General features: G+C 25.7%; 1 protein-coding gene across 1 annotated transcript in view; it reads right to left on the bottom strand.

Moving 5' to 3' along the window:
- Positions 1-17,419, bottom strand: part of LOC140183544 (uncharacterized) — a 44,355-nt gene extending 26,936 nt beyond the window's left edge. Inside the window, exon 1 of the mRNA XM_072231994.1 lies at positions 16,816-17,419. Within this exon, the coding sequence (XP_072088095.1) occupies positions 16,816-17,419 (604 nt within the window). The remainder of the gene's footprint in view (positions 1-16,815) is intronic.
- Between the last annotated feature and the right edge of the window lie 3,179 nt (positions 17,420-20,598).

A 20,598-nucleotide genomic window follows, 5' to 3' on the forward strand; every position in this document is an offset into this window, starting at 1 on the left:
TGTGTGAAGTATACCCCTTCAAGCTACAAGCCAACGTTTGACCTAAAGTTTGAGGCAAACGTTGGCGCAAGCTTTTGCCTCCAGGGTGTTGGTGTGTGGCGCCAACGTTTGCCAAAAAGCTTGAGGCAAACGTTGGCGCAAGCTTTTGCCTCCAGGGTGTTGGTGTGTGGCGCCAACGTTTGCCAAAAAGCTTGAGGCAAACGTTGGCGCAAGCTTTTGCCTCCAGGGTGTTGGTGTGTGGCGCCAACGTTTGCCAAAAAGCTTGAGGCAAATGTTGGCGCAAGCTTTTGCCTCATTCATGGTGAATTCAACTCTTCCAAAAGTTTGAGCTAAAGTTTGAGGCAAGCTTTTGCTCAAACTTTTTGTTCTCTCTTGCTCCTTGCCCTTTCTTCTTTCTCTAACCTTCTTCAAAGCTCTTTTCACCTGTCATCAATCAACCAAACACATCAAAGCTATGCTCAAAATCATGAGTTTGTTATTCTTTCATAATATATGACAATCATAGCACAAAATCTCATGAAATTGCATTAATTCATCCATGGTTGATTGAATCCAAGGAAACATGAAATTCCACCCAAATGGCTTACTTATTGCATAAGAATGCATGAAAACCAAGTAAAAAACTAGTGAAAAAGCATAGGAAAACATGACATGGTGACATGTCATCAATAATTTAAAAATTAAAAAATAAATAATTTATTTTTTTAAAACTTTTAATTTTTTTAAAAATCTTTATTATTTTTTATTCACTTTATAATGCTACACCCAGACAGTTGACTTTTTTTGCTGCACTTGTTCAAAAATTAAGGATAAATTAATTTAAAAAAATTAAAATTAAAATTTTTTATTTTTTGGATATTTTCAGAATCTTTTACAATTAAAGAAAAGTACATTTTTAGTTTAAAAATTAAAAAAATAATAAATTTACAGATCTGTTGTTTAGTAGATATTGCTGGACTTTATTTTATTTTTCTATTTTAAATAAAAAACGTTTAATAATATAATTTAAAAATTCAAAAATAAAAAACTTAGTTTTTTAAAATTGTTTATTTTTTTTAAAAATATATTTTATCTTTTTATTCATCGGATAATGCTACACCCAGACAGTTGACTTTTTTTGCTGCACTTGTTTACAAATTAAGAATAAATTAATTTTAAAATTTTAAAATTTTAATTTTTTATTTTTTGGATATTTTTGTAATTTTTTTATTTTTTACAATTAGAAAAAATATTTTTTTAGATTAAAAAAATTAAATTTACAAATCTGCTGTTTACTAGATATTATTGGACTTTATTTCATTTTTCGTATTTAAATAAAAATATTTAATAATATAATTCAAAAATTAAAAAATAAATAATTTATTTTTTTAAAACTTTTAATTTTTTTAAAAATCTTTATTATTTTTTATTCACTTTATAATGCTACACCCAGACAGTTGACTTTTTTTGCTGCATTTGTTCAAAAATTAAGAATAAATTAATTTAAAAAAATAAAAAATAATTATTTTTATTTTTTGGATATTTTTTAATTTTTTACAATTAAATAAAAATATTTTTTTAGTTTAAAAATTAAAAAAATAATAAATTTACTGATCTGTTGTTTAATAGATATTGCTGGACTTTATTTTATTTTTCTTTTTTAAATAAAAAACGTTTAATAATATAATTTAAAAATTCAAAAATAAAAAACTTAGTTTTTTAAAATTGTTTATTTTTTTAAAAATATATTTTATCTTTTTATTCATCGGATAATGCTATACCCAGACAGTTGACTTTTTTTGCTTCACTTGTTCACAAATAAAGAATAAATTAATTTTAAAAATTTAAAATTTTAATTTTTTAATTTTTGGATATTTTGGTAATTTTTTAATTTTTTACAATTAGAAAAAAATATTTTTTTTAGATTAAAAAAAATAAATTTACAAATCTGTTGTTTACTAGATATTATTGGACTTTATTTCATTTTTCTTATTTAAATAAAAACATTTAATAATATAATTTAAAAATTCAAAAATAAATAATTTATTTTTTTAAAACTTTTAATTTTTTTAAAAAATCTTTATTATTTTTTATTCACTTTATAATGCTACACGCAGATAGTTGACTTTTTTTGCTACACTTGTTCAAAAATTAAGGATAAATTAATTTAAAAAATTAAAATTAAATTTTTTTTATTTTTTGGATATTTTTAGAATCTTTTACAATTAAATAAAAATATTTTTTTAGTTTAAAAATTAAAAAAATAATAAATTTACTGATCTGTTATTTAGTAGATATTACTGGACTTTATTTTATTTTTCTTATTTAAATAAAAAACGTTTAATAATATAATTTAAAAATTCAAAAATAAAAAATTTAGTTTTTTAAAATTGTTTAATTTTTAAAAAATATATTTTATCTTTTTATTCACCGGATAATGCTACACCCAGACAATTTAGTTTTTTTGCTGCACTTGTTCACAAATTAAGAAATAATTAATTTTAAAAATTTAAAATTTTAATGTTTTTATTTTTTGGATATTTTGTAATTTTTTAATTTTTTACAATTAGAAAAAAATATTTTTTTAGATTAAAAAAAATAAATTTACAAATCTGTTGTTTACTAGATATTATTGGACTTTATTTCATTTTTCTTATTTAAATAAAAACATTTAATAATATAATTTAAAAATTCAAAAATAAATAATTTATTTTTTTAAAACTTTTAATGTTTTTTAAAAATATTTATTATTTTTTATTCACTTTATAATGCTAAACCTAGACAGTTGACTTTTTTTGCTGCACTTGTTCAAAAATTAAGGATAAATTAATTTAAAAAAATTAAAATTAAAATTTTTTATTTTTTGGATATTTTTTGAATTTTTTACAATTAAATAAAAATATTTTTATTGTTTAAAAATTAAAAAAATAATAAATTTACTAATCTGTTATTTAGTAGATATTGCTGGACTTTATTTTATTTTTCTTATTTAAATAAAAAATGTTGAATAATATAATTTAAAAATTCAAAAATAAAAAATTTAGTTTTTTAAAATTTTTTAATTTTTTAAAAATATATTTTATCTTTTTATTCATCGGATAATGCTACACCCAGACAGTTGACTTTTTTGCTGTACTTGTTTACAAATTAAGAATAAATTAATTTTTAAAATTTAAAATTTTAATTTTTTTATTTTTTGAATTTTTTGTAATTTTTTAATTTTTTACAATTAGAATAAATATTTTTTTAAATTAAAAAAAATAAATTTACAAATCTGTTGTTTACTAGATATTATTGGACTTTATTTCATTTTTCTTATTTAAATAAAAACATTCAATAATATAATTTAAAAATTCAAAAATAAATAATTTAGTTTTTTAAAAATTTTAATTTTTTTAAAAAATATTTATTATTTTTTATTCAATGGATAATGCTACACCCAGACAACTGACTTTTTTTGCTGCACTTGTTTAAAAATTAAGGATAAATTAATTTAAAAAAAATTAAAATTAAAATTTTTTTATTTTTGGATATTTTTAGAATTTTTTACAATTAAAGAAAAATATTTTTTTCGTTTAAAAATTAAAAAATAAAAAATTTACAGATCTGTTGTTTAGTTGATATTGCTGGACTTTATTTTATTTTTCTTATTTAAATAAAAAATGTCTAATAATATAATTTAAAAATTCAAAAATAAAAAATTTAGTTTTTTAAAATTGTTTATTTTTTTAAAAGTATATTTTATCTTTTTATTCACCAGATAATGCTACACCCAGACAGTTGACCTTTTTTGTTGTACTTGTTCACAAATTAAGAATAAATTAATTTTAAAAATTTAAAATTTTAATTTTTTATTTTTTGGATATTTTTGTAATTTTTTAATTTTTTATAATTAGAAAAAATATTTTTTTAGTTTTAAAAAATAAATTTACAAATCTGTTGTTTACTAGATATTGTTGGACTTTATCTTATTTTACTATATAAATAAAAACATTTAAAAATATTATTTAAAAATTCAAAAATAAAGAAATTTATTTTTTAAAAACTATTAATTTTTTTAAAATATTTTTTTATTCACCAGATAAGGCTACACCCAAACAGTTGACTTTTTTTGCTGCACCTGTTCACAAATTAAAGATAAATTAATTTAAAAATATAAAATTTTAATTTTTTAATTTTTGGATATTTTTGTGATTTTTTAATTTTTAAAAATTAAAGAAAAATATTTTTTTAGTTTAAAAATTAGAAACAATAATAAGTTTACAAATATGTTGTTTACTAGATATTGTTGGACTTTTTTATTTTTCTTATTTAAATAAAAAATATTTAATAATATAATTTAAAAAATTAAAAAATAAAAAATTTAGTTTTTTAAAATTTTTTATTTTTTTAAAATAATTTTTTATTTTTTAATCACCGGATAATACTACACCCAGACAGTTGACTTTTTTGCTGCACTTGTTCACAAATTAAGAATAAATTAATTTTAAAAATTTAAAATTTTAATTTTTTTATTTTTTGGATATTTTTTGTAATTTTTTACTTTTTTACAATTAGAAAAAATATTTGTTTAGTTTGAAAAAATAAATTTACAAATCTGTTATTTACTAGATATTGTTGGACGTTATTTTATTTTACTATATAAATAAAAACATTTAATAATATAATTTAAAAATTCAAAAATAAAAAATTTATTTTTTTAAAACTATTAATTTTTTAAATATTTTTTTTATTCACCGGATAAGGCTACACCCAGACAGTTGACTTTTTTTGCTGCACCTGTTCACAATTTAAAGATAAATTAATTTATAAAATATAAAATTTTAATTTTTTATTTTTTGGATATTTTTGTGATTTTTTAATTTTTTAAAATTAAAGAAAAATATTTTTAGTTTAAAAACTGGAAAAAATAATAAATTTACAGATTTGTTGTTCACTAGATATTGTTGGACTTTATTTTATTTTTCTTATTTAAATAAAAAACATTTAATAATATAATTTAAAAAATTAAAAAATAAAAAATTTAGTTTTTTAAAATTTTTTATTTTTTTAAAAATATTTTTTATTTTTTATTCACCGGATAATGCTACACCCAGACAGTTGACTTTTTTTGCTGCACTTGTTCACAAATTAAGGATAAATTAATTTAAAAAAATTTAAAATTCAAATTTTTTATTATTTGGATATTTTTTGAATTTTTTAATCTTTTACAATTAAATAAAAATATTTTTTTATTTTAAAAATTAAAAAAATAAATTTACAGATCTATTGTTTACTAAATATTGCTGGACTTTATTCTATTTTTCTTTTTTAAATAAAAAGCATTTAATAATATAATTTAAAGATTCAAAAATAAAAATTTAGTTTTTTAAAACTATTAATTTTTTAAAAATATGTTTTATTTTTTTAAAAATATGTTTTATCTTTTTATTTACCGGATAATACTACACCTAGACAGTTGACTTTTTTTCTGCACTTGTTCACAAATTAAGAATAAATTAATTTAAAAAATTAAAAAATTTTAATTTTTTTATTTTTTGGATATTTTTGAAATTTTAAATTTTTTACAATTAAAAAAAAATATTTTTTTAGTTTAAAAATAAAAAAATAAATTTACAGATCTGTTGTTTACTAGATATTGCTGGACTTTATTTTATTTTTCTTATTTAAATGAAAAACATTTAATAATATAATTTAAATATTCAAAAATAAAAAATTTATTTTTTTTAAAACTATTAATTTTTTAAAATATTTTTTATTTTTTTATTCACCGGATAATGCTAAATCCAGACAGTTGACTTTTTTTGCTGCACTTGTTCACAAATTAAGGATAAATTAATTTAAAAAAATTAAAATTAAAATTTTCTTATTTTTGGATATTTTTGGAATTTTTTAACTTTTTACAATTAAAGAAAAACATTTTTTTAGTTTAAAAATTAAAAAAATAATAAATTTTTAGATCTGTTATTTACTAGATATTACTGGACTTTATTTTTTCTTAATTAAATAAAAAAATTTAATAATATAATTTAAAAAATTCAAAAATAAAAAATTTAGTTTTGTGAAATTTTTTATTTTTTTAAAATATTTTTTATTTTTGTATTCACCATATAACATGCAGAAGTAAAAAACCTATTAACAGAGTAAGATAGAAACTTTTGATGGAACCTGATGATCTTCGAGGCCGAAGGGAGCTAGAGTTGAAGCTGGGGCGGGAACTGTAGGAGCACCAGCTCGCTGAATAAGCCACCACAATATAGGAAAAAGAAGAAGCTACAGGAGAAGGATGTGTATCAGGTGCGAATACCTGTTTAGAAGGTGAACTAGCAGAGTCAGATGCAACCGGGCATGAAGCAGCAAGTGCTGTAGATCTGGTAGAACTTCTTCTCGGATATGCTTGGTTAAGTGAGGTGGCGCAACAAGCCGAACCACATGGGTCGAGTAGAAAGCAACCAAATATCCGGACTTCGGAGTCGGAATAAGAATTCAAAAGAGGTTTTAGTTCGCACTTAAAATCCTAAAGAGGCACGAACTTGTCGAGATGTATGGGGTTGCTTGATTGTAGGGGCCGGGAAAGGGTCTGCCACCACTGACTCGGATTTTTTTGTAATCGATGTAGCTTCGTCGTCTGTCTCGGGATCAATAGTGTTCCCCCCATCCCTTAGTCTTAGCTTAAAGGATGTTGATGTTTCTTTTATTTAAGATACAATCTGTAAGTAAGTTACCAAAAATTTTTTTGTTGTAGAAATACAAAACACCCATGGAAGAGTCAATAGAAATAGAATTGGAATCCCTAGAGAAGAGAGTTCCCGAAAGGAGAGGGGGAATTTACCTGTTCTGGAATTCACCACTACAAAAATCACATCCGATTTTAGTGGCAACCAAAGCTACTTTTGAACCTTTCTTAAGCTCAGAGCAGAGTAGCTGGAAGTCAAGTAGAAGAATGAGTCTAGCGACCAGGAAGCATAGATAGCAAAGGCGGAGATGGTACTTTAACAGTAAAAGGAGGATCATATGCTTATAAGATGCAATTTGAAATCACGTACTTACCCCGGCCCGAATCCACTAAAAAAATGGGTAATGTTGGTGAATCTTCTTATTGTCGTATCGAGTTTCAATTCGACAAGTACCAACAGGCCGAAAAAGACGAAAAAAATGCTACACCTAGAAAGTTGACTTTTTTACTGCACTTTTTCAAGAATTAAGAATAAATTAATTTTAAAAATTAAAAATTTTAATTTTTTATTTTTTGGATATTTTTGGAATTTTTAATTTTTTATAATTATAAAAAACTATTTTTTAATTTAAAAAATTGAAAAAAAATAAATTTACAAATCTGTTGTTTACTATATATTGTTGGATTTTATTTTTTTTTCTTATTTAAATAAAAAATATTTAATAATATAATTTAAAAAATAAAAAAGAAAAAATTTAATTTTTTAAAATTTTTAATTTTTTAAAAACATTTTTTATTTTTTATTCAACGGATAATGCTACACCAGACTAATGACTTTTTTTTCTGCACTTGTTCAAAAATTAAGGATAAACTAATTTAAAAAATTTAAAATTTAAAATTTTTTATTTTTTGGATATTTTTGAAATTTTTTTAATTTTTTACAATTAAAGAAAAATATTTTTTTAGCTTAAAAATTAAAAAAAATAAATTTACAGATCTGTTATTTACTAGATATTATTGGACTTTATTTTATTTTTTTTATTTAAATAAAAAACATTTAATAATATAATTTAAAAAATTCAAAAATAAAAAATTTAGTTTTTTAAAATTTTTAATTTTTTTAAAAATATTTTTTATTTTTTATTCAACGGATAATGCTACACCTAAACAGTTGACTTTTTTTGTTGCACTTGTTCACAAATTAAGGATAAATTAATTTAAAAAATTTAAAATTTTAATTTTTTTATTTTTGGATATTTTGGAATATTTTAATTTTTTACAATTAAAGAAAAATATTTTTTTAGTTTAAAAATTAAAAAATAATAAATTTACAAATCTATTTTTTACTAGATATTGTTGGACGTTATTTTATTTTTCTTATTTAAATAAAAACATTTAATAATATAATTTTAAAATTCAAAAATAAGAAATTTATTTTTTTAAAATTGTTTATTTTCTAAAAAATATATTTTATCTTTTTATTCACCAGATAATGCTACACCCAGACAGTTGACTTTTTTGCTGCATTTGTTCACAAATTATGAATAAAATAATTTTAAAAATTTAAAATTTTAATTTTTTTATTTTTTCGATATTTTTGTAATTTTTTAATTTTTTACAATTAGAAAAAAATATTTTTTTAGTTTAAAAAAATAAATTTACAAATATGTTGTTTACTAGATATTGTTGGACTTTATTTTATTTTTCTTATATAAATAAAAACATTTAATAATATTATTTAAAAATTCAACAATAAATAATTTAGTTTTTTAAAAATTTTAATTTTTTAAAAATATTTTTTATTTTTTATTCAACGGATAATGCTACACCTAGACAATTGACTTTTTTTGGTGCACTTGTTCATAAATTAAGGATAAATTAATTTAAAAAATTAAAAAATTTTAATTTTTTTATTTTTTGGATATTTTTGAAATTTATAATTTTTTACAATTAGAAAAAAATATTTTTTTAGTTTAAAAATAAAAAATAAATTTAAAGATCTGTTGTTTACTAGATATTGCTGGACTTTATTTTATTTTTCTTATTTAAATAAGAAACATTTAATAATATAATTTAAAAATTCAAAAATAAAAAATTTATTTTTTAAAACCATTAATTTTTTAAAATATTTTTTATTTTTTTATTCACCGGATAATGCTACATCCAGACATTTGACTTTTTTTACTGCACTTGTTCACAAATTAAGGATAAATTAATTTAAAAAAATTAAAATTAAAATTTTCTTATTTTTGGAAATTTTTGGAATTTTTTAATTTTTTACAATTAAAGAAAAACATTTTTTAGTTTAAAAATTAAAAAAATAATAAATTTTTAGATCTGTTGTTTACTAGATATTATTAGACTTTATTTTTTTTCTTAATTAAATAAAAAAATTTAATAATATAATTTAAAAAATTCAAAAATAAAAATTTAGTTTTGTTAAATTTTGTATTTTTTTTAAAATATTTTTTATTTTTGTATTCACCATATAATGCTACACCTAGAAAGTGGACTTTTTTTACTGCACTTTTTCAAGAATTAAGAATAAATTAATTTTAAAAATTAAAAATTTTAATTTTTTTGGATATTTTTGGAATTTTTAATTTTTTATAATTATAAAAAAATATTTTTTAATTTAAAAAATTGAAAAAAAATAAATTTACAAATATGTTGTTTACTATATATTGTTAGACTTTATTTTATTTTTCTAATTTAAATAAAAATATTTAATAATATAATTTAAAAAAGAAAAAAGAAAAAATTTAATTTTTAAAAATTTTAAATTTATTTAAAAACATTTTTTATTTTTTATTCAACATATAACGCTACACCCAGACTGATGACTTTTTTTGCTGCGCTTGTTCAAAAATTAAGGTTAAATTAATTTAAAAAATTTAAAATTTTTTATTTTTGGGATATTTTTGAAATTTTTTTAATTTTTTACAATTAAAGAAAAATATTTTTTTAGTTTAAAAATAAAAAAAATAAATTTACAGATTTGTTATTTACTAGATATTGTTGGACTTTATTTTATTTTTCTTATTTAAATAAAAAACATTTAATAACATAATTTAAAAATTCAAAAATAAAAAATTTAGTTTTTTAAAATTGTTTATTTTCTTAAAAATATATTTTATATTTTTATTCACCGGATAATGCTACACCAAACAGCTGACTTTTTTGCTGCATTTGTTCACAAATTAATAATAAAATAATTTTAAAAATTTAAAATTTTAATTTTTTTATTTTTTGGATATTTTTGTAATTTTTTAATTTTTTACAATTAGAAAAAAATATTTTTTTAGTTTAAAAAAATAAATTTACAGATATGTTGTTTACTAGATATTGCTGGACTTTATTTTATTTTTCTTATATAAATAAAAACATTTAATAATATAATTTAAAAATTCAAAAATAAATAATTTAGTTTTTTAAAACTTTTAATTTTTTAAAAATATTTTTTATTTTTTATTCACCGGATAATGCTATACCCAGACAGTTGACTTTTTTTGCTGCACTTGTTCGCAAATTAAGAATAAATTAATTTAAAAATTAAAAAATTCTAATTTGGTTATTTATTGGATATTTTTGAAATTTTTAATTTTTTACAATTAGAAAAAAATATTTTTTTAGTTTAAAAATAAAAAAATAAATTTACAGATCTGTTGTTTACTAGATATTGCTGGACTTTATTTTATTTTTCTTATTTAAATAAAAAACATTTAATAATATAATTTAAAAATTCAAAAATAAAAAAATTATTTTTTAAAACTATTAATTTTTTAAAATATTTTTTATTTTTTTATTCACCGGATAATGCTACATCCAGACAATTGACTTTTTTTGCTGCACTTGTTCACAAATTAAGGATAAATTAATTTAAAAAAATTAAAATTAAAATTTTCTTATTTTTGGATATTTTTTTGAATTTTTTAATTTTTTACAATTAAAGAAAAACATTCTTTTAGTTTAAAAATTAAAAAAATAATAAATTTTCAGATATGTTTTTACCAGATATTACTGGACTTTATTTTTTTCTTAATTAAATAAAAAAATTTAATAATATAATTTAAAAATTTAAAAATAAAAAATTTAGTTTTGTAAAATTTTTTATTTTTTAAAATATTTTTTATTTTTTTATTCACCGTATAATGCTACACCTAGAAAGTTCACTTTTTTTACTACACTTTTTCAAGAATTAAGAATAAATTAATTTTAAAAATTAAAAATTTTAATTTTTAATTTTTTGGAATTTTTCATTTTTTATAATTATAAAAATATTTTTTAATTTAAAAAATTGAAAAAAAATAAATTTACAAATCTGTTGTTTACTATATATTGTTGGACTTTATTTTATTTTTCTTATTTAAATAAAAAACATTTAATAATATAATTTTAAAAATAAAAAAGAAAAAATTTAATTTTTTAAAATTTTAAATTTTTTTAAAAATTTTTTTGTTATTTTATTCAACGGATAACGCTACACCCAGACTAATGACTTTTTTTGCTGCACTTGTTTAAAAATTAAGGATAAATTAATTTAAAAATTTAAAAATTTAAAATTTTTTATTTTTTTGGATATTTTTGAAATTTTTTATTTTTTTAAAATTAAAAAAATTTTTAGTTTAAAAATAAAAAAAATAAATTTACAGATTTGTTATTTACTAGATATTGCTGGACTTTATTTTATTTTTCTTATTTAAATAAAAAACATTTAATAATATAATTTAAAAATTCAAAAATAAAAAAGTTATTTTTTTATAACTATTAATTTTTTAAAATATTTTTTATTTTTTATTCACCGGATAATGCTACATCCAGACAGTTGACTTTTTTTGCTGCACTTGTTTACAAATTAAGGATAAATTAATTTAAAAAAAATTAAAATTAAAATTTTCTTATTTTTGGAAATTTTTGGAATTTTTTAATTTTTTACAATTAAAGAAAAACATTTTTTTAGTTTAAAAATTAAAAAAATAATAAATTTTTAGATTTGTTGTTTACTAGATATTACTAGACTTTATTTTTTTCTTAATTAAAGAAAAAAATTTAATAATATAATTTAAAAAATTTAAAAATAAAAAATTTAGTTTTGTGAAATTTTTTTTAAATATTTTTTGTTTTTGTATTCACCATATAATGCTACACCTAGAAAGTTGATTTTTTTTACTGCACTTTTTCAAGAATTAAGAATAAATTAATTTTAAAAATAAAAAAATTTATTTTTTTTATTTTTTGGATATTTTTGAAATTTTTAATTTTTTATAATTATAAATAAATATTTTTTAATTTAAAAAATTGAAAAAAAATAAATTCACAAATCTGTTGTTTACTATATATTGTTGGACTTTATTTTATTTTTCTTATTTAAATAAAAAACATTTAATAATATAATTTAAAAAATAAAAAAGAAAAAATTTAATTTTTTAAAATTTTTAATTTTTTTAAGAACATTTTTATTTTTTATTCAACGGATAACGCTACACCCAGACTGATGACTTTTTTTGCTGCGCTTGTTCAAAAATTAAGGTTAAATTAATTTAAAAAATTTAAAATTTAAAATTTTTTATTTTTTCCATATTTTTGAAAATTTTTTAATTTTTTACAATTAAAGAAAAATATTTTTTTAGTTTAAAAAATAAAAAAAATAAATTTATAGATCTGTTATTTACTAGATATTGTTGGACTTTATTTTATTTTTCTTATTTAAATAAAAAATAATTAATATTATAATTTAAAAAATTCAAAAATAAAAAATTTAGTTTTTTTTATTTTTAATTTTTAAAAATATTTTTATTTTTTATTCAACGGATAATGCTACACCCAAACAGTTGACTTTTTTTGCTACACTTGTGAAACGTGAAAATTATATTTCACGTAATTACCGGCAAGTATACCGGGTGATATCAAGTAATAAAACTCACTAAGAGTGAGATCAATCCCACGGAGATTGGCAGATTAAGCAACTTTAGTTAAATGGTATATTTAGTCAAGCAAACATGATTTTGGATTCATGAGATTTAATTTTTGAATGTAATTGCGGAAAGTTAAATGACAAGGAATTTAAAGAACTAGAATAAGGAAGGGAAATGAGAGTAAATAACTGCAACTTAAAAGGCAAGAAACTTAAATGATATTAAAAATAAATTGCAAGAAATTAAAGATTACAGAATTTTAGAGAATAGAAAGGTAAATTGCAATATAAAACAGAATGTAAATGGCAAGAATGATAAATTGCAAGAATGTAGAAGGGAATTGGGTAGTGGGTATTCAAAGAACTAAATAACAAAAGAGATGAGAATTAATGATGGAGAGATCATTAGGGATCAGAGGTGTAAATTGTCATGAATTGACTTTGCTCATCTCCTTCTCAATCAGGGGTATAGATCCATGGCGGATTGTGAATAATTGAGTCCCAATCTCTTGGCAACTCAATTTCTCTCAAGACAATCAATTGCCACTCTCGTGATCTAATTGGTCATGAGAAGAGGTGAAGTTCAAATTTCTAATCCAAAGCCACACAACTTCCAGGATCTCAACTAAGGGAGGTTACATTTCACATACCAACCCAAAGTGTATTAATCAAAGAAATTGTGAAAGGAGAACTCCAAACTGAATTGTATGGATTCTTTCTCAAGTTCACCACACAATTCATATAGATTTAATCCTTCTCTCGAATGTAATTGAATATGTGAAGCACAAGAGTTTCCTCTTAGATAAGCCACTTAAATTGAGAAGGAAACCATTTGTTGTCAACCCATTCAAATAAACAGAGCTCCTCCCCCTAATGAAAGTGGGGTTTAGTGACTCATAGCTCTAAATTCAACAACATTTGCAAAAGTAGACATTAAAATTAAGCAGTAAAGAAAATGAAGAATGAAGAATGAAGAAGAAGAAGTTCTTAGAAAACTAAAATTGAAAGTTGCAAGAAAAACAAAATAGCTTTTGGGTATCCTCCCGAAAGTGAAGAATAGTCTAAGTGTCAAAAGTAAAAGTAAAAGTCTCTAAAAAGTGGAAGAAGAGTCCTCCAAGTACAAAATTTAACTCTATTTATACTACTCCTAAGACTCATTTGGAGGTCCTCAATTGGGTTGGCAATGTGAGCTTTTCCATGGTTAAGTTCCTGGTCCAATGAAGGAAGAATTCCCCTTTGAAAGTGGTGAAGAGAACAAGAGCAATTTCTCATCAATTCTGGCCCATCTGGGCGTTGTTGCCAAAAACGCCAGCTTTATGCATGTTGGCAACGTGCAAAGAATTTCCTAGGCACCAGGCTTGGTGCTTGGGCGTTGCCAGCCCAAGTTGTTGCTGAACACTTGGTCCTTTCTGAATTCAGTTTTGATGCCCAAAGTTGCCTCTTGTTTGAGCTTCAATTTTGTGCTTCACTATAGACTATTATACATGGTTGGAAAGCTCTGAATGTCAGCTTTCCAGTATAAAAATGGAATCACCTCAATTGGATCTCTATAACTCAAGTTATGCTCCTTTGAAGATGGTATGGTCAAGCTGCCTGAGTTGGGCGTTTTTGGTGAACACACCAGTGACAACGCCAGTGACAACGCCCATTGTTTCTTCTTGCTTGGACGTTGTTGCCCACGTTGCTGGCAAACACACCAGTGGCAACGCCAGGCTCTTGGAAACTTGGCTTGATGGGCGTTGTTGCCCATGTTATTGGCAAACACGCCAGAGACAACGCCCATCCTCTGCTCCAACTTCATTTCCTTATTTTTGGGGCTTAAAGTTCTCTCTGATTTGAGCTTCCATTTCATGTCACATTATGGACTATTGTATATCGTTGGAAAGCTCTGGATGTCAGATTCTCAACACAATTGAAAGCATGTCAATTGGATCTCTGTGGTTCAAGTTATTCATCCTTGAAAAGGGGGAGGTCAAGCTGCCAACTCTGCTGAACACACACTAGCACGTTGCCAACTTAGTTTCCAAGTTGCCAACGTGCTGTTCTTCCCTGGCAGCACCAAATGGGCGTTGGCAACTTGGTTTCCAAGTTGCCAACGTGCTGTTTGCTCCTGGTTGCACAAAATGGGCGTTGCTAACTTGGTTTCCAAGTTGCCAACTTGCTATTCCTCGTTGTTCCAAGCTTTCCTTGCTCCATTGTCTTCTTGCTTCATCACCTAACATAAACCAAAGAATTTTCCTCAAAGTTTTGCCATCTTATGCATTAAATTTCAAGGAAATCATTCACCTCAACTTGCATATAAACTTCTTGAATCATTTGCATAGATTATATCAAATTTCACTTAGTTCTTGGTTCATGAATGCATGGATGAAAAGCTCACAAAATTGTTCATTTATTTCAAAGAAAATGAATGAAACTAACCTAAAACTAGCTAAACTAACAAGCTAATATAGCAAAGATGCAAATGCATCACAACACCAAACTTAAACCTTGCTTGTCCTCAAGCAAGAAAAGAACTATGCACAAAGATTTCTTTTAAATGGAATGAGTTGAGGAATAGCTTGTAATACCTTGGTGAATGAAGTGATTAAGTGATAGTGGGGTGAACTCTGAATTATGTGTTCATGCAAGGGTCCCAGTGCTTATCAGTCCTTACATTTTGGAAGTCTTAGATCTTAGGACTTTCATTCAAATGATATCATGGAAATCTCTCTATAGGTAATCATCTTGAAGCAGCTCATAGTTTCTGTGTCTTGGCCTTGACTCTAAGTGTCATGTCTCAAAGCGGCTCTTTAGATAAGCTTTCAATCAATACTCCCAAACCAGTTGGTTTTAAGGTATTAGGTGTTGAAACACCCCTTAGGATTTACTTGCTCAAGCCTCTCTCTTTGACACAATTCTACCACAAGCATTTAACTAGGATAGTAACTCTTTGAGTTCTCATTTCTTTCTTTTTCTTCCTAGTAATTGATGCTCAGAGCCTTTTGCCATGTTCTTTTGTTTTTCTGTTTCTTTTGCTTTCTTTTGTTGCTGCTTCTTGGATTAATAAATGTTTGAGATTCTCCATAATACTTCTTTGAACTCTATTTCTTGCCTATGAGCTCCCATGCAAGTTTTCACAAACATGCAACCTCAATACACAATTATACAACTAGAACCACCACTTCTCTTAATCTTTTGCTTACCTCAAAACAAATTTTCGACTCCTCCATCATTCTTTTTAAAGAGATGTTCTCTGTTTGCATTCTTATAGATATTGAGTGCAAGCAATTTCAAGAGTATGGTGTTATAATGTATCAAACATCTTAGTTATTGAACTATAAAGAGGTTATACTAAGCAGATAAACAGGGGTACAATATCACTTTCAATTATAGCAGTTTGAATACAAGACAATCACTCAACAATACAACCTTTTGGAGTTTACTTGCTTTACTCCTTATCATCATCATTGTTGGTCTTTATATCCATCTTTGTCTCTTTGGTTGATGATGCTTAACCCTTCCCAAGATTGAAGTGACTGCCTACAATGAACTTTGGAAGTTGCTTGTCCCCAAGCACTTAAGAGATGATTAGCATGCATGTATGCTTGTGATCTTCTAGACATAAGTTGGTGTGAGGACACCAAACTTAGTCCCTTGCTTACTTTAATATGCAATAAAAATGAATGCAGGCAAGAAACATCAAGTGCTTCTATTAAGGAAATAAAATCTAAATTAAAAGTAACAATTGTTAAGTAGTTTTTCTGATTGTTTGGAGCAAGTGACTAATCATGCAGAGGGTTAAAATGTGTCTTTAATGAAACTTTTTGGTGGAACACCAAACTTAGCACCTCACATTCACCTCTAAATTCTGTTGGTGTGCAACACCAAACTTAGCTCCTTGCAATGCAGATAAATATACTTAACTCTTTTATTGAATTAACTAAGAAAAGAAAACTACCTTTGGTTGGGTTGCCTCCCAACAAGCGCTTCTTTATCGTCATTAGCTTGACGGTTGTCCCCTTTTAGGGAGGATGATGATCATAGTGCGTTAATCCTTCCCCTCTCGCCGTGAGCTTCCTTCCAGTATCATTCTTGACGATTTCCACATGTTCAAGTGAGAGGATTTTGTTCACTGTGTAGTATCCAGAAAAATGTGGAGATGTTTCCATTGGTTGGTAGGTTAGCATCACTTTATCCCCTGGTGAGAAGCCTTCAGTAGGGATTTTCTTGTTTCTCCATCCTCTTGGCACTTTCTTCTTAGGACTCTTTTCTTTTCCAGGAAGTAGTTCAGGTTTTGGAGCCTCAATTTTTGGAAGGTTCTTGCTGAGAGTCTCAAATGCAGGCTTTGGTTGTCGCTTCTCCTCTATTCTTTGATCTTGTTGCAACACCTCCACCTCTTTCCTTTCTTCCCAGCATGGGCTTAGGTGCATTGGAAGTGTCTCATCAGGTGCTTCTTTCAAGTTTGAATCTATGGAATCGATCTTCATACACCCTTCCTCTTGGGTGGAATCTTGCAAATTCTTGAAGACATGGAACACTATATGCTCTTCATGCACCCTTAGCATCAATTCTCCTTTTTCAACATCTATCAATGCCCTGGCAGTAGCTAAGAAAGGTCTCCCTAGGATAATGGGAGTGTTGACATCTTCCTCTATGTCTAGGATGACAAAGTCAACTGGGAGGAAAAATTTGTCCACCTTTACCAATACATTCTCTACAACCCCGAGTGCTTGCTGAATAGATTTGTCCGCCATTTGAAGAGCTATCTTTGTGGGTTTCAATTCATGAATCTGAAGCTTCCTCATCAAAGATAGAGGCATCAGATTTATGCTTGCACTAAAGTCACAAAATGCTCTCTCAATCATCATGTTGCCTATTGTGCAGGGGATATGAAAGCTCCCTGGGTCTTTCATCTTCTTTGGCAACTTTTTCTGGATGATGGCACTACACTCCCTGGTCATCAAAACCGTTTGTCCCTCTTTCAAGGATCTTTTCTTTGTCAACAATTCCTTCATGAACTTAGCATATAGGGGCATCTGTTCAAGTGCTTCAATGAAGGGGATGTTGATGTGTAGTGTCTCGAATATCTCCAAGAATTTGGAGTATTACTTCTCTTTGTTCTCTCCTTTAAACCTTTGAGGGTATGGGAGCATTGGTTGGTATGCTTTCACTGCTTCCTTCTTAGCTAATTTATCACTTTGTGTATAGGTTTCTTGCTCCTGCTTTTGTTCATTCACCTCTTCTTTTAAGCCTTCTTTGTTGTGCTTTTCCTGAGTAATGGCTTCTGTCTCAACTTTCTTTCTACTTCTCAGGGTGATTGCTTTACACTCCTCCCATTTTATGGCTTTTCTTATGTCTCTTGGGTTGTCTTCAGTGGTACTAGGGAATGCTCGCTTCTCACCTATCTCTGTGATATGTTTAGCCATTTGTCCCACTTGTCGCTCAAGGTTCCTCATGGTGGCTTCATGTCTCTTTTGTCCTTTAATCAAAGTCTCTTGCCCCTTGGCTAAACCTTGAGTGGTTTGGGCAAGTGACTGTATATTTTGGGTAAGGGCTTGCAAAGCTGCTTCAAGACTAGAGATCCTGATTTCATGATGGTCAATGGATGGTATGATGGGGGGTGATTGTTGTTGCTGGAAGTTGTTTGGAGACATGGTGTGGTAGCTTTGTGAGTTGGACGTTGGTGCGGGGAAGTTATTTTGGTGAGTTTATGGGTTGTTGTGAGGTGGTTGGTATATGTTTTGTGGTTTCTTGTATTGGTTAGTGTTGTTAGGAGGGTGATTTTGGTTGTTTGTGTTGCGGGTATGGTTGGAGTTATTGTTCTTTTGCCAATGATTTTGGTTTTCACCCCACTTCAGGTTAGGGTGATTTCTCCAGGATGAGTTGTATGTATCACCATGGAATTCATTCTGAGAGAAATTTGAAGTGTTCTGCATGTATTGAACTTGTTCCTGTGGTTGTTAAACAGTAGTTCCGTCACCCTGGCCCCATTCAAGTGAAGGTTGATTTGTTATATTCACTGATGCTAGTTGAAGGCCATCCATTCTCTTTGTCATCATTTTCATTTGTTGTTGGATTTGTTGGTGCATTAGCTTATTCTGAGCCAATATAGCATCAACACCTTCAAGCTCCATCACGCCTTTCCTTGGGGCTGAGTTATGATGCCTCTCTGATGAGTAATAGTACTGATTGTTTGCCACAATCTCAATGAGGTCTTGAGCCTCTTCAGCAGTCTTCATCATGTTGAGTGATCCTCCCGATGAGTAATCTAGTCCTTTCCTTGCTTCTAGATTTAAGCCTTCATAGAAGTTTTGGAGTTTGACCCAATCACTAAACATATCAGGTGGACACCTTCTCATCAATGCCTTATACCTTTCCCAGGCTTCATATAACGACTCCCTGTCCATTTGCCTAAAAGTCTGAACCTCTGTCTTCAACTTGATGATCTTTTGAGGTGGGTAGAACTTTGCTAGAAATCTGCTCATCAATTCATTCCAATTATTGATGCTTTCCTTCGGGAATGACTCTAGCCATTGAGTGGCTTTGTCCCTCAAAGAGGATGGAAATAGCAGCAGTTTGTAGACGTCTGGGTGCACTCCATTGGTCTTCACTGTATTGCATATCCTTAGAAAAACAGATAGATGTTGATTTGGGTCTTCAAGAGGTCCCCCTCCATAGGAGCAGTTATTTTGTACTAAGGTGATAAGCTGAGGTTTCAACTCAAAATTGTGAGCATGAACATTTGGGGTGGCAATACTGCTCCCACAATGCTTTGGATCAGGGATGGTGTAAGAAGACAACACCCTTCTAGGTGGTCCATCATTGTTAGCAGCTCCTCCAGGAGGATTGTGCATGTCGTCCTCCATGACTTGGTCCTCTCCCTCTGATTCCTCTTCACCGACTATCCCCTTTCCTCTTTCTGCTCTCCTTATCCTTCGGAGGGTTCTCTCGTTCTCAATATTGAATCTATTTACCCCTGATATACATAAACAACACCAATAACAAAAGTGAAGCACTCTATTGCTAGAGTGGAATCAGAGTTAGTGAAACCAAATGTCAAACAGTTAGTGGGTCTAACAAAAAGAAAAAAATGCTTAATCTAAACTATCATTCACTTAATCATTGTCAATCTTTTCCAATCCCCGACAACGACGCCAAAAACTCGATACGTGAAAATTATATTTCACATAATTACCGGCAAGTATACCGGGTCGTATCAAGTAATAAAACTCACTAAGAGTGAGGTCGATCCCACGGAGATTGGTAGATTAAGCAACTTTAGTTAAATGGTATATTTAGTTAAGCAAACATGATTTTGGATTCATGAGATTTAATTTTTGAATGTAATTGCGGAAAGTTAAATGACAAGGAATTTAAAGAACTAGAATAAGGAAGGGAAATGAGAGTAAATAACTGCAACTTAAAAGGCAAGAAACTTAAATGATATTAAAAATAAATTGCAAGAAATTAAAGATTACAGAATTTTAGAGAATAGAAAGGTAAATTGCAATATAAAACAGAATGTAAATGGCAAGAATGATAAATTGCAAGAATGTAGAAGGGAATTGGGTAGTGGGTATTCAAAGAACTAAATAACAAAAGAGATGAGAATTAATGATGGAGAGATCATTAGGGATCAGAGGTGTAAATTGTCATGAATTGACTTTGCTCATCTCCTTCTCAATCAGGGGTATAGATCCATGGCGGATTGTGAATAATTGAGTCCCAATCTCTTGGCAACTCAATTTCTCTCAAGACAATCAATTGCCACTCTCGTGATCTAATTGGTCATGAGAAGAGGTGAAGTTCAAATTTCTAATCCAAAGCCACACAACTTCCAGGATCTCAACTAAGGGAGGTTACATCTCACATACCAACCCAAAGTGTATTAATCAAAGAAATTGTGAAAGGAGAACTCCAAACTGAATTGTATGGATTCTTTCTCAAGTTCACCACACAATTCATATAGATTTAATCCTTCTCTCGAATGTAATTGAATATGTGAAGCACAAGAGTTTCCTCTTAGATAAGCCACTTAAATTGAGAA

This window comes from Arachis hypogaea, chromosome 1, assembly GCF_003086295.3.
Source record: "Arachis hypogaea cultivar Tifrunner chromosome 1, arahy.Tifrunner.gnm2.J5K5, whole genome shotgun sequence".
Classification (NCBI taxonomy): domain Eukaryota; kingdom Viridiplantae; phylum Streptophyta; class Magnoliopsida; order Fabales; family Fabaceae; genus Arachis; species Arachis hypogaea.